General features: G+C 37.1%; 1 protein-coding gene across 3 annotated transcripts in view; it reads right to left on the reverse strand.

Moving 5' to 3' along the window:
* The window catches only part of DCC (DCC netrin 1 receptor), a 1,135,716-nt gene that overhangs the window by 35,657 nt on the left and 1,074,970 nt on the right, over positions 1 to 25,089 (reverse strand). For all 3 annotated transcript variants that reach the window (XM_082699428.1, XM_082699427.1, XM_082699426.1), the window contains exon 26: positions 5,628 to 5,783. In XM_082699428.1, the coding sequence (XP_082555554.1) occupies positions 5,628 to 5,783 (156 nt within the window). The remainder of the gene's footprint in view (positions 1 to 5,627; positions 5,784 to 25,089) is intronic.

Consider the following 25,089-nt stretch of genomic DNA (forward strand, 5'->3'; position numbering starts at 1 on the left):
AGTTTTTTCTTTTCCTGTGTGTGACTTTTGTTGTTTCTCAAGGTGACTAATAAGATATCTCCAGCCAGAGTCATGAAATGTTTTCGCTTGAGAAGGAACAGGGATGTTTAGTGGTCTCTAAGGCATTTAGAAACCGATACTGAATGGCTGGAAGTTAAATGGTTCTGACAGTGATTTAGAGAATATTTGGTTTCCTAGAAGAGAGGGTACTTATTTCTTTTCCTTTCCTAAGCTATCACATGGAAGCACATATTCCTCTCTATTTCTTTCACATTGTACATTCCTTTTGCTAAAAAATTACTTGATGCATGAATGAATATATATTTTAAAAATCTGTGAAGTTTTGGCTGGGATCTAAAATTGTGTCTTATGATTTTATATCAAGTTCAAAAATTAAGCTAAGCACTCTTTTTATAAAAAAGATTTCATTTATTTATTTGACAGAGAGAGAGAGAGACAGAGCACACAAGCAGGGGGAGCAACAGGCAGAGGGAGAGGGAGAAGCAGACTCCCTGCTGAGCATGCAGTGTGGGACTCCATCCCAGGGTCCTGGGATCATCATCTGAGTGGAAGGTAGCTGCTTAACCAATTGAGCCACCCAGGCACCCAAGCTAAGCCCTCTTTTTTTTTTTTTTTAAGATTTTATTTATTCATTTGACAGACAGAGATCACAAGTATGCAGAGAGGCAGGCAGAGAGAGAGGAGGAAGCAGGCTCCCTGCGGTGCTCGATCCCAGGACCCTGGGATCATGACCTGAGCCGAAAGCAGAGGCTTTAACCCACTGAGCCACCCAGGCGCCCCTAAGCTAAGCCCTCTTTAGGGATCCTTTATTTATATAACTTTATATACTAATTGCATTATATATTTTATGTTTACATTATGGATTATAGTTCTATAACTACCCTTATTTAATAATCCTTACTTTTAAATAAATTAACACAAGTTTTAAAAATTACTAAAAAGACCAAATTTTTCTTTTATTCATTTATATCTTTACTTATTCATTCACACATTTATTTATTTCTACCAGAGCTGTTTTAGGTTCAGTATAAAACTGAGAGAAAGGTACAGAGATTTCCAGTATACGCTCTGTCCCCACATATACACAGCCTGCTCTATCAAAGTCCTGCACAAGAGTGCTACATGAGACTCTAACCACAGACATAAACAAATCTGCAGTATTTAACCACAAATAAGAACACATTTTAACTTAGTTTATTTATTGTTCTTTGGCTTTTGCATGCATCAGTCTAGCTTCTGCCTCTGTTGTCACACGGCCATCTTCTCCCTGTGTGTCTGTCTCTTCTCTTCTAAGGACACAAGGCATATGGGATTAGGACCCACACTAACTCAGCATGAGCTCACCTTAACTTGGTGACATATGAAAAGATCCTCTTTCTAAATAAGGTCGCATTCACAGGTATTGGAGGTTAAAACTTCAATATATCTTTTTGGGAGACCAGTTCTCTTCATAAAAGTTTGTTCCCTGGGCAGCTGGGTGGCTCAGCTGGCTTAACATCTGTATCCCAGGCCCCTGGGATCGAGCCCTGCATTGGGATCCCAATGCAGAAGCGGGGAGCCTGCTTCTTCCTTTGCCTCCGCCTCTCTCTCTCTCACACTCTCTCTTCCTCATGAATTAAAAAAAAAAAAACCCAAAACTTTGCTCTCTGGCCCCCAAATATGTCCTTGGAGGTCTGGGTCTCTAAGACCTCTTCAGGCAAAGGGAGGACAGCCATGTGAAGGAGGCAGATACTGGAGTTACGCTGCCACAGCCAAGGGATGTCTGGGACTACCAGAAGCTGGAAGAGGCAAAGATAAATCCACCACTGGAGACTCTGGGGGGAACATAACCCTGACAGCACCTTGAGTTTGGAGTTCTAGCCTCCAGAACTATGAGAGAATAAATTTCTGTCATTTAAACCACCGAGTTTATGGTACCTTCTGATGGCAGCCTAAGAAACAACTACATTCTGTCATTTAAACAACCGAGTTTATGGTACCTTGTGATGGCAGCCTAAGAAACAACTACATTCATGGTAGAAGAATGTGCATGGACTCTGAGATGAGAAACAGTGATCCAGACCATCCTGATGGTGTATGGTAATCTTGGACAAACTATATTATTTGCTCACAACTCACCCTTCCCTCCCTTCCCCTGTAAATTCTCTAGTTCATTTTGGGTGGAATATATACTTCCCTTGGTACTGAGCTTCTCCATATAACTGATTTTGGCCAATGGGGAAAGGAAAAAAAAATGCTATCTCATTTATTATATTCTTTTTCATTGAAATTTAACTTCTGGAATGATTATGCCTAGGATTCAATGAGATGGTTGTCCACATTGCACCGAATCAAGAGAAAAAGAAAAGAGTAATGGGATGCTGAGTTCTCAGAAGGAAACTATGCCTTTAAATGAGAAATAGAGATGACAGGAATACACCAAAAATAAAACAAAATGGCTAATTTCCTTAAAAAAACTGAACTTTGGCTTGACTTGGTCTTGTGTGGTGAAGAGATAAAGGTCGTTCTACACATTCTTCTCACACTTCTAAAGTCAGAGGATATAGATGAAATCAAAAGAAAATAGTAGACGGTGATTCGATGAGGAGGAACTAAACAAAAACTATAATCATTTATTTTCTGCTAGTTTTGTTTCAGAAGCTAAAGAAGGGACCCGTGGTTCTGAATTCTTTGACTAGAATCACCTTCCTAGCTGTCCTGGGATTTGGAAATTTTTCTTTTTGGACTTCCCATATCTTTCTCATTTAATTCTCTTCAATATGGTTTGGGAAACCATTTTTCCTGAGTTTCTGCACACAACTCTATTCTGTAGACATGACGTGCAGTGAGAAAAGGGAAAATAAATCTAATTCTCTTTTGGCAGATTTTTGATGCCTTTTAATTCTAACCTTGCTACATCTAGAGGATTTATGATTTCTTAGAGCTGTTCCTGTTAGGTTAGAAAAAAATATAGCTTACCTCACAAATATATTTTATTGTTGTTACTGTCTTATCTATTACAAAACATCCTATCTCACATGAGCTGCTGAGTCACCTGTTCCTAACTAAGAGAAGAGAGCCATAAAATCAATTTTAAAATGCTGTTCTTGAAGGAAAAAAAAGTCAAATGGCATAAGAGAAACCACCGGGGTGTATATAATAGATTGGGAGTCTCTGTCCATACTTACTTTCCTTAAACCAAATCAAATAGTACTTTCAGGATATTAAATTGATACACAAAAATCAGTTACATTCATATGTGCTACCACTGAACTATCAGAGAAATTAAGAAAACAATCTCATTTGCAATTGTGTCAAAAAGAATAAAACATTTAGGAATAAATTTAATCAAGGAGGTAAAAGATCTTTACACTGAACACTATAAGACTTTGATGAAAGAAATTGAAGAAGACATAAATAAAAGGAAAGGTATTTCATGCTCATGGTTTGAAAGAATTAATATTGTTAAAATTTCTATACTACCCAAAGTTATCTACATAGTCAATGCAATCCCTATCAAAAATCCAATGCCATTTTTCACAGAACTAGAACAAGAATCTCAAAATTTGTATGGAACCAGAAAAGACCTGAAATAGCCAAAACAGTACTGAGAAAGAAGATCAAGCTGGAGGCATCACATTTCCTGATTTCACACTATATTAAGATGCTATAATAGTCATACAGTATGGGAGAGCCTGGAGATACACCCATGTACACATGGTCAATGAATTTACGCCCAAAAGCCAAGAAAATACAGGGGCAGGGGAAATAGTCTCTTTAATAAATGGCATTGAGAAGACGGAATTGCCTCTTTTAAAAAAATGAAACTGGATTTCTTATGCTGTACACAAAATGAATTCACATGGATTAAAGACTTGAATGTAAGACCTGACCCGAAACTGTAAAACTAGAAGAAAACATAGGGCATAATCTCCTGGACATGGGTTTTAGCAATGACTTTTTGGATTTGACAACAAAAAGCTAAAGCAACAAAAGCAAATATAAACTAATGGGATTACATCAAATTAAAAAGCTTCTGTACAGCTAAAAGAGAACTATCAACAACATGAAAAGCAGTTTACAGAATGGGAGGAAATATTTGCCAACTGCATATCTGATAAAGGGTTAACATGTAACACATTCTAAAATACGTAACACATTCACACAATACAATAGCAAAAAACTGGATTAAAATGTGTAGAAGAACTGAATATACATTTTCCAAAGAAGACATATAAATGGTCATCAAATATGTGGAAAAGGTATTTGACCTTACTAATTATCAGGGAAATGCAAATCAAAATCACAATGGGATATCACCTCATACCTGTTAGAATGGCTATCAACAAAAAGACAAAAGAGACACGGACAAAAGAGTGCACTGTTGCTGAAAATGTAAAATGGCACAGCTACTATGGAAAAGAGTATGAAGTTTCCTAAAAAAAATTAAAAAAATAGAACTATTATATAATCCAGAAATCTCACTTCTGGGTATTATCCAAAAGAAATGAAAACGAGATCTTGAAGATATACACACACTCCCATGCTTACTGTAGCATTATTCAGAATAGCCAAGGTATGGAAACAATTAAGCATCCATCAATGGATGTAGATAAAGAAGATATGGTAGATATGCAAAATGGAGTATTATTCAGCTATGAGAAAGAAGGACACCCTGCTGTTTGCAACAAATAGATGACCTTGAAGGCATTATGCTAAGTGAAAAAAGTCAGGAAAAGAAAGATACTGTATGATATCCCTTATATATAGAAACTAAAAAGACAAACTCATAAAAATAGCAACTATAATTGTGGTTACCAGGATCTGGGGGACAGAGAAAAAAAGAATGATCTTGGTCAAAGAGTACAAACTTCAAGTTATAAGTGATTATAACTTGGGCGTCTAATGTGCAGCATAGTGATGATAGCTAATAATACTGTTTTGTATACTTGAAAGTTGCTAAGAAAGTACATTTAAAACCTCACCACAAAAAAGAAATGGAAATTATATAACGTGAGGACGGTATTAACCAATTTTATGGTGGTAACCATTCTGTAATATGTAAGTGTAGCAAATCAACACATTCTAAACTTTAAATTTACACAATGTTATATGTCAACTATTATCTCATTAAAATCAGAAAAATAATAATACAAAAACAAAGGAAATACTCCTTTGGAAATTTTTTTCCGTCTCCAACAATTATTAATTAAAAAATCAAAAGATCTTGCTTAATGGATTTAAGAAGGCTAAAGTATTCTTTTAAGCATTGGTCCCTGAGGAATCAATGAGATACCTTTAAATATAACCAACAGACACTTACATAAGAATATGCTGGAGAACAGTCACTTGATTAGTCATTTCCTAGTTGACAGAACATATGAATTTCAAGCACCCAACACATCATTGCTTTACTAAGCTTTGTTTCCCTTTGTTAACCTTTGTTTCCCCACAGCTACCCATATTGTCCATGGATAGTGCTGTGGAAAGGCTGCCAGAGAATCAGTCCTCTGATTTTGACCCAGAGCAGAGGTAAATGAGAATGTCAAAATGCTATACATTGAACAAGACGTCCTTGGTTTTTATCCATTTCTTAGTAAAAAGAAAGGAAAATGCATTACACTGACTTTTTCCTGTTCCGAAGCCTCGGTCCACAGACAGTGTGGGGAATGGCACGGGCCGGAGGGTAAACTGCGGGTGCGGGTATCCACACGTGGGAGACGGGAGGATTCCTGGGTACTGGGCACTTTCCAGGGTAGGCACAGGGATGGCACTCACGACAGCTGCAAAAAAAAAAAAAAAAAAAAAAAGTTGTTATTATTATTATTTTCTTTTTTTTCTTTTCTTTTTTTTTTTTTTTAAGATTTTATTTATTTGACAGAGATCCCAAGTAGGCAGAGAGGTGGGCAGAGAGAAGAAGCGGGCTCCCTGCTGAGCAGAGAGCCTGATGTGGGGCTTGATCCCAGGACCCTGAGATCATGAACTAGGCAGAAGGCAGATGCTTAACCTACTGAGCCACCCAGGCGCCCCTATTATTATTTTTCTTAGGTAGCCACCTAACAAAGAAAAGAGGAAAGGGCTAAATTTTCACATCTTCAAACCTACAAATACTCATCATAGTGATGAGGGAGCACAAGGCTGGCTGAGGACAAAGCAAAAGCTGGCACCTTGTACCCCTCCCATCCGCTCCCCCTCAGTCCTATGTGTAGCATCCCTCAGGCAGCCCTGACTGCCATGTCACCTAGGTTCTAGAACTTCATCAATAGTATCATGTAGGTTCCCTTACTTGCCTCTCTTTCCACAGTCCCTTTCCTACTCTAAGAAAGACAGCTGCCTCTTCCAGCCCCTTACAGAGAGCACTACCCTGAGATTTCAAACTTCCCACAGTTTCAATGAATCGAGCCACTGCAAAGCCCCATTAAGGCTTTCTGATTTTTGTTTTGTTTTGTTTTCTTTTTGCCCTTTTCTCTTTCCTAAGCAAGAACTGTGGCATTAGAATATGTTGGGTTGTTTAGAAAATGAAGATGTTGTGTAAAGTGAGCAATGGAAATAGGAATTTTCTGTTACTTCCATGAAAGAATGTAGTGCTTTTGAGAGAGATTCTGGAGAGAAAAAAGCAATAATCATATTTAAGATTCTTATTTAAATAATCATATTTGAGATTTTTATTTAAATGGGAAGAAAATGCCTTTGAACAGCAAAACAGTACAATTTAGTGACACGTTAATTTAAATATAACTAAATGTTGTCTAGGAATACCAAACAGTTTTCAGTGGTACTGGCTTAAACCCACAGATCAATATCTTAGATAATATTTCCTAGGTGTATTGAGCATTATTCAATATCTATTAAACTATGTCACATTATAAAATATTGATTCTGATTGCAGTCACTCTTCATCTTATATCATCTCATAAAATGTTTAGAATTCCCTACTTTTTATTAACAAAAAATACAATCTAAACTAGATACTAGAATGATCTTCAGCAGTATATTTCTATTACATCAATAAAGTTAGTTCTATTATATGCATTATTTTTATTTAATTACACTCCAGTAATGTCAATTACTGGAGTTTAACATGCATGAGCATGCTCATTTACCACAGGAGAACCTTTCTTTTTATCATATTACTCTTACATAAGTAACTTCATGATCATTGATACGGATGATATTGCATTATTTAAATTAGTTAGAAACAACATGTAGATTTAAAAATATTTTTTTCTAACTTAAAATGAAGATTCATTACATTAAACCTAAACACTTCAAATCAAAAGGGCTGCTTCTAGTAAAACAGCTTTTGAAATTGCATTCTGGAATTTATTTTTCAGTGTATTTATAATACTCCTTGAAATATATGTTAACATGTTTTCTGAATTGAACAATTGAAAAAAAGTATTGGTTTCAAAATAAGGATTAACTTTTAAGTAGGTTAAATGATGGGTATTTTCCATGAAATGAATACAAACTATATAGATTTTAAGAGAATAAAAACATTTTTCAAAAAATTATATTGGTAACAGCATATTGAAAGTGATGCTTCAATGTTTCCAATCCTGTCATAATATATGGTATTATATGAAGTACTTCATGGAAAAAATTTGCAGATGTATTCTATAATTATTCTATAAATCTTGGTGAAGTTTCTTATAGATGAACCTCTTAAAAATGAGAAAGCAAATAGCTTGACTGAGTAACAAATACTTATGAAAGTCAGGCAGTTTCTAAAATTTTTACTTCCAGCATAACTGGAGGACAATATCCAGTTAGTTGAAATATTATGAAAAATAACTTCAGATGAGAGTTCACAGCATGATTCTGGAATGTAATTAGGAGGTTCAAATCATTGAGTGCTATAAATTTCTCATTGTTGTAACACTCACCCACACATATATACAAACAAAATTTCTCAGTGTTTAGGTGAATAAAACACTGGAATAGAACTGATGCATTAAGTACTTTCATCCACAAATGTATCCAGTAATTGTGCAGAAAAAGCCTCATTTGTGTCATTAAGTGATAGAATGCTAATAAAATCTTCCTTTAAACACAATTGTACAGAAATACTAATTGTAATGTTAACCCTAAAGAAAAAAACCTTAGCAGTTAAACCTAAAGTTATGCTCACATAAGTTTATAATAATAAACAAATAATTTCGGCTTATTAAAATATAATACTGCAAAGAAATAAGATAGATGATCAATAAAAGACATAAAGACAGATTATATTTGTGTATTATTCTGTTGGGAGAATGAATTGTAGAAACCAGTTCAAGGAGAAACATGTGTACATTTTTCTGTTTTTTTTTAAAGTCCACCAACTTTTTTTTTTTTTTTAAGATTTTATTTATTTGACACAAAGAGAAAGACAGCAAGAGAGGGGAAGTAGGAGGGGGGAAGCAGCCTTCTGGATGAGCAGGAGGCCCAATGTGGGGCTTGATCCCAGGACGCCGGGATCATGACCTGAGCCAGAGGCAGACACTTAACAACTGAGCCCACCCAGGCACTCCAAATTTTTCTCTGTTAGAGAGATGCTTCCTCATATATTTTGTAAATGGATGATGGTGGATATTGAATTGCTATGGTATTTCCGTGCATTTGGATTTATGTAAAAGAGTAGTATACTAAAAAAATTACATCCTTCACAGATATTTATAACAAAGTGTTTTAAATGTTAAATTAAAAATTCTTGAGGTGTTACAAAGTTTTCTAAATTATTTTTGGGAAGAATTGATGGAAAATTTGAAAATAAGTGGTACATAGCACAATGTCTTTAAAGATATTTTATCAAGAGTAAATTGTGGGTAAATAAACACATGAACAGACTCCAGAAAAAAGGAAAAGAAAAAAAAGATGATAGGAAAATTATAAAAAGAGTCAGAGACTCAAGCCAGATATTAGCTAAAATGATTATAAATCTCTTAAAGAAAGAGGTTATAATTTTGTAGTCTTTCTATCTCTCACAGTACAGTGCTAGAGATACTTTATATTTTTCAAGTGAGTTAATAAGAAGGATTTTCTAGAAGTAATATTTTGAAATCTGTCATTTTAACCCACTGGAGACTATTTAAGTGGTTTGATATATTATTTAGTTTCCTGGGGTGTACAGATACTTTAGTAATAATAGTAATAATAGTAATAATAATGGACTTGAATACATTTGTAAATAAGAGCCATATGATAACATAATGTCTATATTTAGGAAACTTAAACTCTCATCTCCCAAGGCAGTCAATTTAATGATTTCACCCATCTTACTGATCAAATGGGATCACTGCGTAGTCATTAATGTTGATTGCCAGATTGTAAAGCTGTCTCTGGGTTGACAATTTTTACTCATAAATAAATGTGACAATGATAGTTTCCCTTAGATATAGAAGGCATCCACTCCACAAATTGTGCATATTTCCTTATCAATATCATTATGTGAACATAACCAATATTTTATAATACATTTAGGGAAAAATAATTTCATAAATATCTCCTTGGAGTTAGAGTTGAATAAACTTGAATAGAAAAACATAAAATAATTTGGCAAGCCACAGAATATAAAATCAGAGAACTCAGAGAAGCCAAGAGACTAAATTTATATTGCAGTTCCAAGTCTTTCATTATGGAAGAAAGGAATTTTCCTTTCTAGTTTTTGCATTTTCACTACTGACCTGGGTACAAATGGCTTGCAAATAATAAAAGTTCTTTTAAAAATAATAAACCTATTGTATGTTTCTGGATCTCAACAATTCCCATTGTCTGTTCCCTAGCATGAAATAGAATAGTCTGTATTCCAAAGCATTGGTTTTGAAGTATTTTGATTCATGATTCATTTCTGAAAGGGCACAGAAGTCTACACCTACTTAGAAGATGGTTGTTGCAGAAATCATCATTCTAAAGTAAGCTGGATACAACACTATGTACTGAAATGCCGTTTGGTATTTTTCTCCTACATGTCAGGGTTGAGAGCCAGAAACACACACACACACACACACACACACACACACATTTTTTTTTCTCTCTCTCTCTCTCCCTCCCTCACATTACAGTTCAAAGCATTCACTGCACTGCTATGTTTATGTAAAACAACTCAGAAACCGATATCATCAAGAATTTTCAATAAATCTCTGCTCTATGGTCAAATATGACAAGAAATCTGCTCTGACACAGCTTGCTGACAATTGAATTTATATCTCACACTGATGCACAAAGATTTTTCAAGTAGAAATTCCCTCACCGAATTAGTTAGCTCTTTGAACAGGGCATATTGATACTGGAAAGCTTTTACAACATTCTTAAAAATGTGGACACTAAATATAATCTACAGGAAATCTAAAGTGGAGATTTTTTTTAAGCTACAATTTTAAGAAATAAAACCCTCTGTAGGTATTTCTCAACATGGTACTTGACAGAGTTGAGAGATGTGTTGAGGAGGAGAGGTAGAAAAATTAAAGATAAAATTTTGAAGTGAAAAGAATTTAACTGAAATGATTTCTCATTCTACCTCTCCTTACTATGTCTTTTCTGCGATGATCTATATAACATCTGGACTCTTTGGAAATTTAGTGTCTACTGCCTTTGATAAATATTTTCATCTCCTTCACGTTTTCAGGTGTTCTTTAACAAATAATCATGGAATATCCACGAACTCCACCAATATCCTCATACTGCCCTTAGGAAATGTATGAATATTCATAAATGTGTGTTCTGTAGTTATTCTCAACATTGTGGTAAAGAGCCCAAGCACTGAGGTCAAACTACCTGGGTTCATGATCTAGTTACAGCCAAGATCTGAGATGCCTGCAATAGAGTCCCACTGCATGGTATTCACATCCTTGTCGAGTTCCCTGATACAGTTCACCAGGGTTGGTCTGGTGACCAATGGAATGCAGCACAAATGCAAAAGAAACTCCATTTTTCAAAATCAGGTTAACAAAGAAGATACACAAATGGCCAACAGACACATGGAAAATGCTCAGTACTTGGCATCAGGGAAATACAAATCAAAACCACAATAAGATACCACAGTGAGCTATCACATCACACCCCATCACATCAGTCAGAATGGCTAAAATAAACAACTCAAGAAACAACAAATGTTGTTGAGGTTGCAGAGAAACTGATGTACTGTTGGTGGGAATGCAAACTGATGCAGCCATTCTGGAAAACACTATGGGGATGCCACAGAAAGTTAAAAATAGAGCTACCCTATGACCCAGCAATTGCACTACTAAGTATTTATTGAAAGGATATAAACATAGTGATCTGAAACAGCTCCTGCACCCCAATGTTTATAGTAGCAATGTCCATAATAGCCAAAATATGGAAAGAACCTAGATGTCCATCAACACATGAATGGTGAGAGAAGATGTGGTATATCTTCAATGGAATATTACTCAGCCATCAAAAAGAATGAAATCTTGCCATTTGCAACAAAGTGGATGGAACCAGAGAGTATTATCTAAGTGAAATAAGTCAGCCAGAGAAAGACAAATACCATATGGTTTTACTCCCAAGTGGAATTTAAGAAGCAAAACAGGTGAACATTGGAGAAAAGAAGGAAAAATAAAATAAGATGAAAACAGACGGAGGCAAACCAACTGAGGGTTTATAGGAAACAAACTGAGGGTTGCTGGAAGGGAGGTGTGTGGAATGATGGGGTAACTGGGTGAGGGCATTAAGGAGGGCACTTGAAGTAATGAGCACTGGGTGTTACATGCAACTGATGAATCACTAAAATCTACCTCTGAAACTAATAATGCAGTCTATGTTAATTAAATAGAATTTAAATTAAAAAGTAAAAAAAAAAATCTTTGTTCTCTGAACAGTGACATTGGTATATGAAAGCATTCGTTAAAATTGGTTTTCTGATATGAAATAAAAGACATAAAAAGAAAAAGATTGTCCTCTCCCTTACTCTTTTATTATTTTTTTTAAAGATTTTATTTATTTACTTGTCTCAGAGAGAGAGCACAAGCAGAGGAAGGGGAGGGGCAGAGGAAGAGGGAGAATCAGGCTCCCTGCTGAGCAGGGAGCCTGATGCAGAACTTGATCCCAGGACCCTGGGATCATGACCCGAACCAAAGGCAGATGCTTAATCAACTGAGCCACCCAGACACCCTTAAATGGTAGGCTTTAACTCAAATTTGAACCTGAGGGAAATGTGATGCTAAGATTTTTGAGATTAGACAGGAAAATTCTTTCCTGGCAGGGGAAAATAACTGAAATTATGATTATAAAACAAAATCTAAGTTGGTAGAATTACCAAATTTTTGTTCTGTCCTTCATGAGCTAAGGGAAGTCCTCATTTATTTAGACCTAGTCAGCCCGGATATGACGTGTGATGTGGAAGTGACCAGACCACTGTCCCCACAGGGTGGCCATCAGGATGTGCCGAGATCAGAGGGAGGACACTGTGAGCAGGGGACTTGGAAATCTTTAGTGGATTCTACAGCCTTGCTCCCTTCTGTCTGACCTTTTTCAACTGAGATTTTCTTCGGCAAGTTACGGCCAGAAGTCTGGAAATCTGAAATAGTAAACACTCAAGTGTACATGTTGATACCATGAGTATAAGACAGAAGATGAGACCACAGGAAAGGGAGCCTCTGATCTGGGTCTGAAGGAATCCTTTGAGATGAGCTTGAGTCACCACACTGGTCCCTTTTCTGCAGATCCCTGACTTTCTCAAGACACGCTTTAGTCTTTTATAAGTTACCCCAGGCTGCCCAAAAGACTTACTCAGATGAGAAAGGCCTTGGTATAAAAGATGTGGTATTTTGTTGTAGAAATGTCTAAGACATTAGGAATTAGAAAAGAATTAGGTGACACAAACCTTAAAAAGCAAGGTATTCTTATTTTTCATACTGCTCTAGGAAGCTTTTCCAAAAGCTATGATTGTATTTCTTTTGTACTCCACCACCCAAAATTTTTTTACCTTTACCAGTTCTTCATCAGAAATATTCTGATATTTATGTATCTCTGATAAACCATTTTTTTGCCTTGCAAAATCCTCCCTAAAAACACAATTGCATACTCATAAGCTCATAAGATATGAGCTTAAAAGCCATATCTTGACTTTGTCTGCACTATCCTATTGACCTGCTGATTTTGCTAATCCAGTGGAATTACCAATCAATTAATTTTATTTAATAAGTCATTAGCTTATGGAACTATGAAGAAACCACCTCTGGGTTTTCAACTGTCATTCCTTAACAACTGCTCTGCACTGTGGGACCTAGAGAGGAACATAAAAATACTACCTCCTGCAGAAACTCATAGTAAGAAGAAGAATGAAGTATGCCATTCAAGAGTCAAAGAACAAATATTGTTCTTAATAATGTAATGATCAAATTATTATTTGGAGTCACAAACATATTAGACAATGACCTCATTTCTAACGCAAATTTAAATGAGCTTTTAACTTTCTCTTTCTTGCCACTGCTCCCATGGTTCTGAATAGTTGCAAACTTGTATGTGTTGGTGTTTACGATGGTCCTAGAACAGTTGTTTGCACTCATTATTCCTAAGAAAAGCACTCTTGGTCAGATGGGGGCATTCACAGGGCCTGCAGGGTGATGGAATGATTGCCCAGTTCTAGAATCTATTAAGCAGGGACCAGTTTTAGGATACTGGCTGCTAACACCATGAATCCAAGGCTCATACGAGACTTCTGACTTAGAAGCAAATGTTTCAGAGGTTACAAGTATCCTCATATGTGGGTACAAATGGCCTTCTGGTAGCATGATGCCTCAAGCCAACAAAACTGGTTTTTAAAATCTGCTTTTTCTCATGCAGCTTTATTTCACTTCTTAATAGCTTCTCCAACCCATCGTTTGAGTTTTGCAATCAAGTGACTAAAGCAGATGGTGGGAATGGGGCAGGGGGAGAAAGAGTTGGCTCCAGAAAGTAAATGCTCCAGAAAGGCCCAAACCAGTAGTCATAAGCAGTTCCTAAGCTATCAAAAAAGAAAAACTGTATGCCTTCCTTTGCCTCAGTCTTTTTACTAGATGCTTCAGGCCACTTTTTTGAGACTTCTTTTTTCCTTTAAGATCTGATATTATATTTTCCCCGTCAAAGATGTAGGGGAAAAAAAATGAAATTCAAGAAAATTCTGCCTAATAAACTCTCATACATTAAATTATCAGAATTCTTTTTAACTCATGTGATCTTTTTTTTTTTCTTTTTATATTTTTTAATTTTTATTTTTTATAAACATATATTTTTATCCCCAGGGGTACAGGTCTGTGAATCACCAGGTTTACACACTTCACAGCACTCACCAAAGCACATACCCTCCCCAATGTCCATAATCCCACCCTCTTCTCCCAAACCCCCTCCCCCCAGCAACCCTCAGTTTGTTTTGTGAGATTAAGAGTCACTTATGGTTTGTCTCCCTCCCAATCCCATCTTGTTTCATTTATTCTTCTCCTACCCACTTAAGCCTCCATGTTGCATCACCACTTCCTCATATCAGGGAGATCATATGATAGTTGTCTTTCTCTGCTTGACTTATTTTGCTAAGCATGATTCGCTCTAGTTCCATCCATGTTGTCGCAAATGGCAAGATTTCATTTCTTTTGATGGCTGCAGAGTATTCCATTGTGTATTTATACCACATCTTCTTGATCCATTCATCTGTTGATGGACATCTAGGTTCTTTCCATAGTTTGGCTATTGTGGACATTGCTGCTATAAACATTCGGGTGCATGTGCCCCTTTGGATCACTACATTTGTATCTTTAGGGTAAATACCCAATAGTGCAATTGCTGGGTCATAGGACAGTTCTATTTTCAACATTCTGAGGAACCTCCATGCTGTTTTCCAGAGTGGCTGCACCAGCTTGCATTCCCACCAACAATATAGGAGGGTTCCCCTTTCTCCACATCCTCGCCAGCATCTGTCATTTCCTGACGTGTTGATTTTAGCCATTCTGACTGGTGTGAGGTGATATCTCATTGTGGTTTTGATTTGTATTTCCCTGATGCCGAGTGATATGGAGCACTTTTTCATGTGTCTGTTGGCCATCTGGATGTCTTCTTTACAGAAATGTCTGTTCATGTCCTCTGCCCATTTCTTGATTGGATTATTTGTTCTTTGGGTGTTGAGTTTGCTAAGTTCGTTATAGATTCTGGACACTAGCCCTTTCTCTGATATGTCGTTTGCAAATATCTTCTCCCATTCTGTCAGTTGTCTTTTGATTTTGTTAACTGTTTCCTTTGCTGTGCAAAAGCTTTTGATCTTGATGAAATCCCAATAGTTCATTTTTTCCCTTGCTTCCCTTGCCTTTTGTGTTGTTCCTAGGAAGATGTTGCTGCGGCAGAGGTCGAAGAGGTTGCTGCCTGTGTTCTCCTCAAGGATTTTGATGGATTCCTTTCGCACATTGAGGTCCTTCATCCATTTTGAGTCTATTTTTGTGTGTGGTGTAAGGAAATGGTCCAATTTCATTTTTCTACATGTGGCTGTCCAGTTTTCCCAGCACCATTTATTGAAGAGGCTGTCTTTTTTCCATTGGACATTCTTTCCTGCTTTGTCGAAGATGAGTTGACCATTGATTTGAGGGTCTATTTCTGGGCTCTCTATTCTGTTCCATTGATCTATGTGTCTGTTTTTGTGCCAGTACCATGCTGTCTTGATGATGACAGCTTTGTAATAGAGCTTGAAGTCCGGAATTGTGATGCCACCAACTTTGGCTTTCTTTTTCAATATCCCTTTGGCTATTCGAGGTCTTTTCTGGTTCCATATAAATTTTAGCATTATTTGTTCCATTTCTTTGAAAAAGATGGATGGTACTTTGATAGGAATTGCATTAAATGTGTAGATTGCTTTAGGTAGCATAGACATTTTCACAATATTTATTCTTCCAATCCAGGAGCATGGAACATTTTACCATTTCTTTGTGTCTTCCTCAATTTCTTTCATGAGTACTTTATAGTTTTCTGAATATAGATTCTGTGTCTCTTTGGTTAGGTTTATTCCTAGGTATCTTATGGTTTTGGATGCAATTGTAAATGGGATTGACTCCTTAATATCTCTTTCTTCTGTCTTGCTGTTGGTGTAGAGAAATGCAACTGATTTCTGTGCATTGATTTTATATCCTGACACTTTACTGAATTTCTGTATAAGTACTAGCAGTTTTGGAGTGGAGTCTTTTGGGTTTTCCACATATAGTATCATATCATCTGCGAAGAGTGATAATTTGACTTCTTTGCCGATTTGGATGCCTTTAATTTCCTTTTGTTGTCTGATTGCTGAGGCTAGGACCTCTAGTACTATGTTGAATAGCAGTGGTGATAATGGACATCCCTGCCGTGTTCCTGACCTTAGTGGAAAAGCTTTCAGTTTTTCTCCATTGAGAATGATATTTGCGGTGGGTTTTTCATAGATGGCTTTGATGATTTTGAGGTATGTGCCCTCTATCCCTACACTTTGAAGAGTTTTGATCAGGAAGGGATGCTGTACTTTGTCAAATGCTTTTTCAGCATCTATTGAGAGTATCATATGGTTCTTGTTCTTTCTTTTATTGATGTGTTCTATCACATTGACTGATTTGCAGATGTTGAACCAACCTTGCAGCCCTGGAATAAATCCCACTTGGTCGTGGTGAATAATCTTTTTAATGTACTGTTGAATCCTATTGGCTAGTATTTTGTTGAGTATTTTCGCATCTGTGTTCATCAAGGATATCGGTCTATAGCTCTCTTTTTTGGTGGGATCCTTGTCTGGTTTTGGGATCAAGGTGATGCTGGCCTCATAAAATGAGTTTGGAAGTTTTCCTTCCATTTCTATTTTTTGGAACAGTTTCAGGAGAATAGGAATTAGTTCTTCTTTAAATGTTTGGTAGAATTCCCCCGGGAAGCCGTCTGGCCCTGGGCTTTTGTTTGTTTGGAGATTTTTAATGACTGTTTCAATCTCCTTACTGGTTATGGGTCTGTTCAGGCTTTCTATTTCTTCCTGTTTCAGTTGTGGTAGTTTATATGTTTCTAGGAATGCATCCATTTCTTCCAGATTGTCAAATTTATTGCCGTAGAGTTGCTCATAGTATGTTCTTATAATAGTTTGTATTTCTTTGGTGTTAGTTGTGATCTCTCCTCTTTCATTCATGATTTTATTTATTTGGGTCCTTTCTCTTTTCTTTTTGATAAGTCGGGCCAGGGGTTTATCAATTTTATTAATTCTTTCAAAGAACCAGCTCCTAGTTTTGTTGATTTGTTCTATTGTTTTTTTGGTTTCTATTTCATTGATTTCTGCTCTGATCTTTATGATTTCTCTTCTCCTGCTGGGCTTAGGGTTTCTTTCTTGTTCTTTCTCCAGCTCCTTTAGTTGTAGGGTTAGGTTGTGTACCTGAGACCTTTCTTGTTTCTTGAGAAAGGCTTGTACCGCTATATATTTTCCTCCCAGGAGTGCCTTTGTTGTGTCCCACAGATTTTGAACTGTTGTATTTTTATTATCATTTGTTTCCATGATTTTTTTCAATTCTTCTTTAATTTCCCGGTTGACCCATTCATTCTTTAGAAGGATACTGTTTAGTCTCCATGTATTTGGGTTCTTTCCAAACTTCCTTTTGTGGTTGAGTTCTAGCTTTAGAGCATTGTGGTCTGAAAATATGCAGGGAATGATCCCAATCTTTTGATACCGGTTGAGTCCTGATTTAGGACCGAGGATGTGATCTATTCTGGAGAATGTTCCATGTGCACTAGAGAAGAATGTGTATTCTGTTGCTTTGGGATGAAATATTCTGAATATATCTGTGATGTCCATCTGGTCCAGTGTGTCGTTTAAGGCCTTTATTTCCTTGCTGATCTTTTCTTGGATGACCTGTCCATTTCAGTGAGGGGAGTGTTAAAGTCCCCTACTATTATTGTATTATTGTTGATGTGTTTCTTTGATTTTGTTATTAATTGGTTTATATAGTTGGCTGCTCCCACGTTGGGGGCATAGATATTTAAAATTGTTAAATCTTCTTGTTGGACAGACCCTTTGAGTATGATATAGTGTCCTTCCTCATCTCTTATTATAGTCTTTGGCTTAAAATCTAATTGATCTGATATAAGGATTGCCACTCCTGCTTTCTTCTGATGTCCATTAGCATGGTAAATTCTTTTCCACCCCCTCACTTTAAATCTGGAGGTGTCTTCGGGCTTAAAATGAGTTTCTTGGAGGCAACATATAGATGGGTTTTGTTTTTTTATCCATTCTGATACCCTATGTCTTTTGACAGGGGCATTTAGCCCATTCACATTCAGGGTAACTATTGAGAGATATGAATTTAGTGCCATTGTATTGCCTGTAAGGTGACTGTTACTGTATATGGTCTCTGTTCCTTTTTGATCTACCACTTGTAGGCTCTCTCTTTGCTTAGAGGACCCCTTTCAATATTTCCTGTAGAGCTGGTTTGGTATTTGCAAATTCTTTCAGTTGTTGTTTGTCCTGGAAGCTTTTAATCTCTCCTTCTATTTTCAATGATAGCCTAGCTGGATATAGTATTCTGGGCTGCATGTTTTTCTCGTTTAGTGCTCTGAAAATATCATGCCAGCTCTTTCTGGCCTGCCAGGTCTCTGTGGATAAGTCAGCTGCCAATCTAATATTTTTACCATTGTATGTTACAGACTTCTTTTCACGGGCTGCTTTCAGGATTTTCTCTTTGTCACTGAGACTTGTAAATTTTACTATTAGGTGACGGGGTGTGGGCCTATTCTTATTGATTTTGAGGGGCGTTCTCTGAACCTCCTGAATTTTGATGCTCATTCCCTTTGCCATATTGGGGAAATTCTCCCCAATAATTCTCTCCAGTATACCTTCTGCTCCCCTCTCTCTTTCTTCTTCTTCTGGAATCCCAATTATTCTAATGTTGTTTCATCTTATGGTGTCACTTATCTCTCGAATTCTCCCCTTGTGGTCCAGTAGCTGTTTGTCCCTCTTTTGCTCAGCTTCTTTATTCTCTGTCATTTGGTCTTCTATATCACTAATTCTTTCTTCTTCCTCATTTATCCTAGCAGTTAGAGCCTCCATTTTTGATTGCACCTCATTAATAGCTTTTTTTATTTCAACTTGGTTAGATTTTAGTTCTTTTATTTCTCCAGAAAGGGCTTTTATATCTCTCGAGAGGGTTTCTCTAATATCTTCCATGCCTTTTTCGAGCCCGGCTAGAACCTTGAGAATTGTCATTCTGAACTCTAGATCTGACATATTACCGATGTCTGTATTGATTAGGTCCCTAGCCTTCGGTACTGCCTCTTGTTCTTTTTTTTGTGTTGAATTTTTACGTCTTGTCATTTTGGCCAGATAAGAGTAAATGAAGGGGCAAGTAAAATACTAAAAGGGTGGCAACAACCCCAGGAAAATATGCTTTAACCAAATTAGAAGAGATCCAAAATCGTGAGTGGGGAGAAAGGGGATAAAAAAAGGTTCAAAAAGGAAGAAAGAAAAAAAAAGAACAAAGAAAAGAAAAAAAAAAAAGAAAAGAAAAGAAAAAAAATTTTTTAAAAAGAAAACACCTGAGAAAAATGTAAAAAAGAAAAAGGTAACAGTTAAAAAAAAAAAAAATTTACCCGAAGGCGAGAAGAAAAAAAAAAAAAATGAAAAAGAAAAAATTAAATTAACTGCAAGACTAAAAAAAATCACAGGAAAAAAGCCATGAGTTCCGTGCTTGGCTTTCTCCTCCTCTGGAATTCTGCTGCTCTCCTTGGTATTGAAACCGCACTTCTTGGTAGGTGAACTTGGTCTCGGCTGGATTTCTTGTTGATCTTCTGGGGGAGGGGCCTGTTGTAGTGATTCTCAAGTGTCTTTGCCCCAGGCGGAATTACACCGCCCTTCCCCGGGCCGGGGTGAGTAATCCGCTCGGGTTTGCTTTCAGGAGCTTTTGTTCCCTGAGCGCTTTCCGTAGAGTTCCGGAGGACGGGAATACAAATGGCGGCCTCCTGGTCTCCGGCCCGGAGGAGCCGAGAGCCCAGGGCCCCACTCCTCAGTGCGCCCTCAGAGAACAGCACCCAGTCACTCCCGTCTGCCTGACCTCCGGCCGCGCTCCGAGCTCACCGAGCCTGCGTCCGGTTCAAGGTCACCCCGAGCTGCGAGCTTACTGTCGGCTCTGTCTCTGCAGCCGGCTTTCCCGTTCCAATACCCGCAAGCTCTGCGACACTCAGACACCCCCGATCCTTCTGTGACCCTGTGGGACCTGAGGCCATGCTGACCCCGCGTGGGCTTCGCCCCGGTTTAGCCTCTGGAGCGATGTCCCTCAGCGGAACAGACTTTTAAAAGTCCTGATTTTGTGCGCGGTTGCTCCGCTGCTTGCCGGGAGCCGGCCCCTCCCCCCGGGGTCTATCTTCCTGTCGCTTTGGATTCACTTCTCCGCCGGTCCTACCTTTCAGAAAGTGGTTGTTTTTCTGTTTCCAGAATTGCTGTTCTTCTTCTCTTCGATCTGCCGCTGGATTTTCAGGTGTTTGCAATCTTTAGATAAGCTACCTAGCTGATCTCCGGCTAGCTGAAGCAGTCTCAGCTTGCTACTTCTTCGCCATCTTGACTCCTCCCCCTTAACTCATGTGATCTTAAAGGCCATCTTCTTCAATCCAAATCTCTCCTACTTCTGATTCCCCTCCTCTCCTCCAGCATTTTCCACAAGAAAACACAAGTTGAAAATGGAAAGAGGATCGAAGGTTGAACAAATACGTATGTTCCATCAAGTAATAAAATACTAGAAATGTACGTAAATCTACATCTTTCCAGAAATGGCTCTTAGCCAAAGAAGTTGCTCACCCAGGATTATACCCCATTTCTTGTGGGAGATTGGGGGGTAGCCTGCATCAATATCCAGACAAAGATTGGAGACAAAGTCCAGAAGCCTCCTTTGGGACAACTCTGAAGGACGATCCATCAGTAGAACAACCTGTGGGGTCAGCTGAAGTCCCCCTTAAAGGGCACCTCCAATTCCATTTCTCCCTCCTCCCAATCCTGCATCCTTTACCCTCTCAGGTATTATTCCAGAAAGCACTTGCTAATAAATTGCCTGATTTGAAATTCTGTCTCAGAGTCTGATTCCTGGAAACCGAGCATCTGACCCTTATATAGCCGTTACAAATTCAGGAAAGTTAGATCTGATTCTCCTGATTTCTTATAAGTAATTTCATATGTAGTATAATTCTTCTGTCCATTATAAAAATAGTCAGTCTTTGCCACCATTTTACAACAAAGTGCACTGGATCCTAAAATCAAAATACCTGGGTTCTCTTGCCTGTGTTCTGAGCTGGTACGCTTCACAAGCATTAGCTTATTTAACTGTGAAATGTGTTTAGGGGTAAGAAGTCACATATGCCACATCATGTTTTCAACCAATAAGTTAACATTATCATAGACAAATACACAGATTTTTGCACTCCAATGAAATTAAAGACATTTCCCCACGGATCTGAAAAAAACGAAAAACCACTTCAGATAGTCTATATTTGATCTGCTAATTTAGAGTTTATAGAGCATGATGAGAAATGTCAAGGAAGAGAGGAAAAATAGTCTTACAAAACTAATGATTCTTAAGTGGAACAGCAAACATCTTCATACATGTGACTAGAAATCAGCATGGCGCTATGATGTGGTTTATATAAGACTTGATAAATCTAAAGAACCGCAAGTGGGGCCATCAGAAAATGCATCTTCTATTCTGCATGAAATCATTGCTCTGCCAAGATAGAGATCTACAATTTGTTCAGCAGAACTATCTAAAGCCCATTCTTCATGTCAGTTGCAAAGAGCTTATTTTATTTATCAGAAAGCTGAAGAATTTATTTTAAAATCAACTTTGATTATACGTTGAAGTAATTTCCTTTCATTAGATCGAGTTTTGCCAACACAGAGCTTGGAGATGACAAAGAATATAATGTGACAAAGTTATTTCAAAAGATGTATTTTCTATCAATTCTTTATTTCTTATTGGAGTTTTATTTAAGTATAATATATGTACTGGAAACCTGGAATATCCAAAGTAGTGCTCAGTGATTTTTCAAAGTGAAATGCCTTGTGACCATATCCAGGGGATGAAACAGAACATTATCAGATGTTCTATCTGATATCTATCTATCTGTCTATCTATCTGTTCTCTTCTGGTCACTCACTAATCACTTCCCATCAAGAGTAACTCCTCTTCAGAATTCTAACTCCATAGATCATTTTGCCAGTTTTTAAATTTTTCATAAGTTGAATCACACAGATATGTTAAGTTTCTGTCTTACAACCTATTGTTTGTAGCATTTTAGTTCATTGAATGATGCATGGCACCCCACTGTGTGAATATGTTACAGTGTAATAAAGATGTGACATGAGGAGAAGGACTGCACACACATTCTTGTATGTGACTTTTGATGAACATAGTATGTTTTTCTGCTGAGTAGATGCCCAAGAGCAAAATAGGTATAAGAACAGGGTCGCTGGGTTACAAAGTCCTTGAACATTTTGCAAAGCTATTTAACTGTTTGAAATAATATGCCCATAATATATGATAATTTTAAAAAATAACAGCAAAATTAATTGCTGGTCATTTTAGGGCCTCCATTCATGTAGAGTAAGACTCTAGGAATAAGAAAAGGTTTGTCATTTTAGGTAAGAAAATAGAGCAGCCCAGAGCTCCAGGTGACAACATAAGGCAGCACAGTGAGGTAGCCAGATCAAGACCAGGTTTTGGGTTCATACTCTCAGAATCTTAGTTTGCCTGTTTGTAAACTGGAGGTGCTATTGTCAAAAAAACCTATTGTTAAAAAAAAAAAAAAAGGATACAAATAATACAAGGCATTCAAGGCATCCTTATACTTGAGAAAGCAGTATTAATAGAAGTTCAGAGGTTGCCCAGTTATCTCCTGGTGAGTCAGTAAGCTATATGAGTCTTTGTTTGCTATCTGCAAAATCAGGATAATCTTACCACATGATAATATTATGAGGACTTAATGAAATAGTAATTAGCAAGGTGTTTAGCAAGTGAATAATATTCAGAAATTCTCAATATTTGTTAGATTTCATTTCATTTTTCCTACTTTCTAAGCTCATTATTTCATTTCCTATTTAATGAAAATAATTTTAATTGCCCTTAATATATCATAAAATCTTATTAGAAGATCATCTAACTGTAACCAATTAAAAAAAAGTTCCCTAAACTTGTGTGTTACAAATATAAGGCATTCTTATAAAGCATTTACTTATTCATTCAGTCATTTGACAGATATTTAGCAAGCACCAATTTTGTGCTAGTATTGAGCTATACAATGTATGAATGTGAAGATGAATTAGATACATTCCTTCCCTATCATGAAGTAATTCACAATCTGTTAGAAGAGGAAAGATTTGGACTTGAATACCTAAGCATATGAGGCAGCACTATCTATAATTAATGCCACAAATGCAGTGGAAAGAAATGTTATTCAAACATGAGCAAGGAAGCCATCATTTCTGGATACAACATTCAGAAGAAAGAATTTATGAGAGCATCACTTTGAGAGTGATGCAGACAACTTTGTTAGATAGAGAGCCAAGGAATCATTCCAAAAGGAGAGCAATGTTCAGAGGGAAAAAAAAAAAAACAAGAAAGGGCAATTGTATTTATGGACTGACAGGAGTCTCAGATACATCTGTATATCTTTCTATATCTATCTATCTATCTATCTATCTATTATCTATTTATCCATCCATCCATCCATTCAACCATACATACATCCATCCATCCAAGCATCCATCCATCCAACCATCCGTCCGTCCATCCATCCATCCATCCATCCATCCATCCATGTAGGCATAGCAACAGGAAACTAGAAATGTAGTTTCAGATGTGAGATGCTCAGTGGTTTGTGGATGTTTTTTTTTTCGTGACAGACAATGGGGAGCCTTTGCAAAAATTTATGGAATGAATGCCGTATTTAAGTTGTTTTAGTAAGACGTCTAAGAAGCAGGATACATAGCCGTCTGGAAGATGTTAGAAAGGCCTAAAACTCATTATGAAGCTGTTTGACAATTCAGATGTGAGGTCATGAAGAAGAGATGAAGAAGAGAATTAATATTTGACTCTGGGGAATAGGAAGGTAGCCAGGGATTGAAAAGACATTGTGGAAAAAAAATCAAATCAATAATTTATGGGAACTTACTGGATAAGGAAGTTATACATGGGACATAAAGGTCCATGGAAGATTTTTTTTTTAATTTTTTTAATTTTTTTTTAATTCATGAAACAATGATTTTTAAGAAGAAAGCTATAGAAGATTAGCACATACAGAACTTTGTTATAAGAGGAGAGTAGTTGGGGGGTTACAGTGCCTCTTTATGTAGTAAAAGTAATGAAAGAAGGACAATGGCTTCACAGAGTACTACAGCCGGGAGCTTCGTGATTAGGAGCTCAGAACTCTGAAGCCAGACTTTCTGAGTCCAAATTCTGGTTCTGCCACTTAGTTGCTGCATGACTAAAAGCTAGGTACTTTAAGTTTCTAAGCCTCAGTTGTCTTATTAGTGAAATAGGCACAATAATTATATCAACCTATGAGTTGAACAGTTGGAACTCATTACAAGTTCCATAAAAATTTTTGTACTCATGAGAGTAAGACTGAGAGCTCTATTAGAGCATGGAGGAAACATGGTATCTAGTAAAGTAGAAAGCAGCAGCTACGAATTCATTCACTTAATTTGTCTCCACTGGAGCCTGCCAATTGTGCCAGGCTCTGTCCTGAGCATTGAGGATATGAGGTGTGTTTTTTTGTTTGTTTTTTTGTTTTAAGATTTTATATATTTATTTGAGAGATAGGGGGTGTGTGTGAGAGAGAGATCACTAGCAGGGAGAAGGGGTAGAGAGAGAAGCAGACACTCCGTTGAGCAGAGAGCCTGATACAGGACTCAATCCCAGGACCCTGGGATCATGACCTGAGCCGAAGGTAGACACTTAACCAACCGAGCCACCCAGGGTCCCCAAAGATACGAGGTGATCAAAGAAGCAAAATCTCTACTCTCATAGACTTTACAATATGGGGAACACATAATAAATAAGCAAACACAAAAATGCAAGCATGATGGTCATCCACATTAATAAAGAAAAATTAAGCAGAATAAATAGAACAGAGAGTGACCCAAAATGCTGTGTG

This window comes from Mustela nivalis, assembly GCF_964662115.1.
Source record: "Mustela nivalis genome assembly, chromosome: 14".
NCBI classification, from domain to species: domain Eukaryota; kingdom Metazoa; phylum Chordata; class Mammalia; order Carnivora; family Mustelidae; genus Mustela; species Mustela nivalis.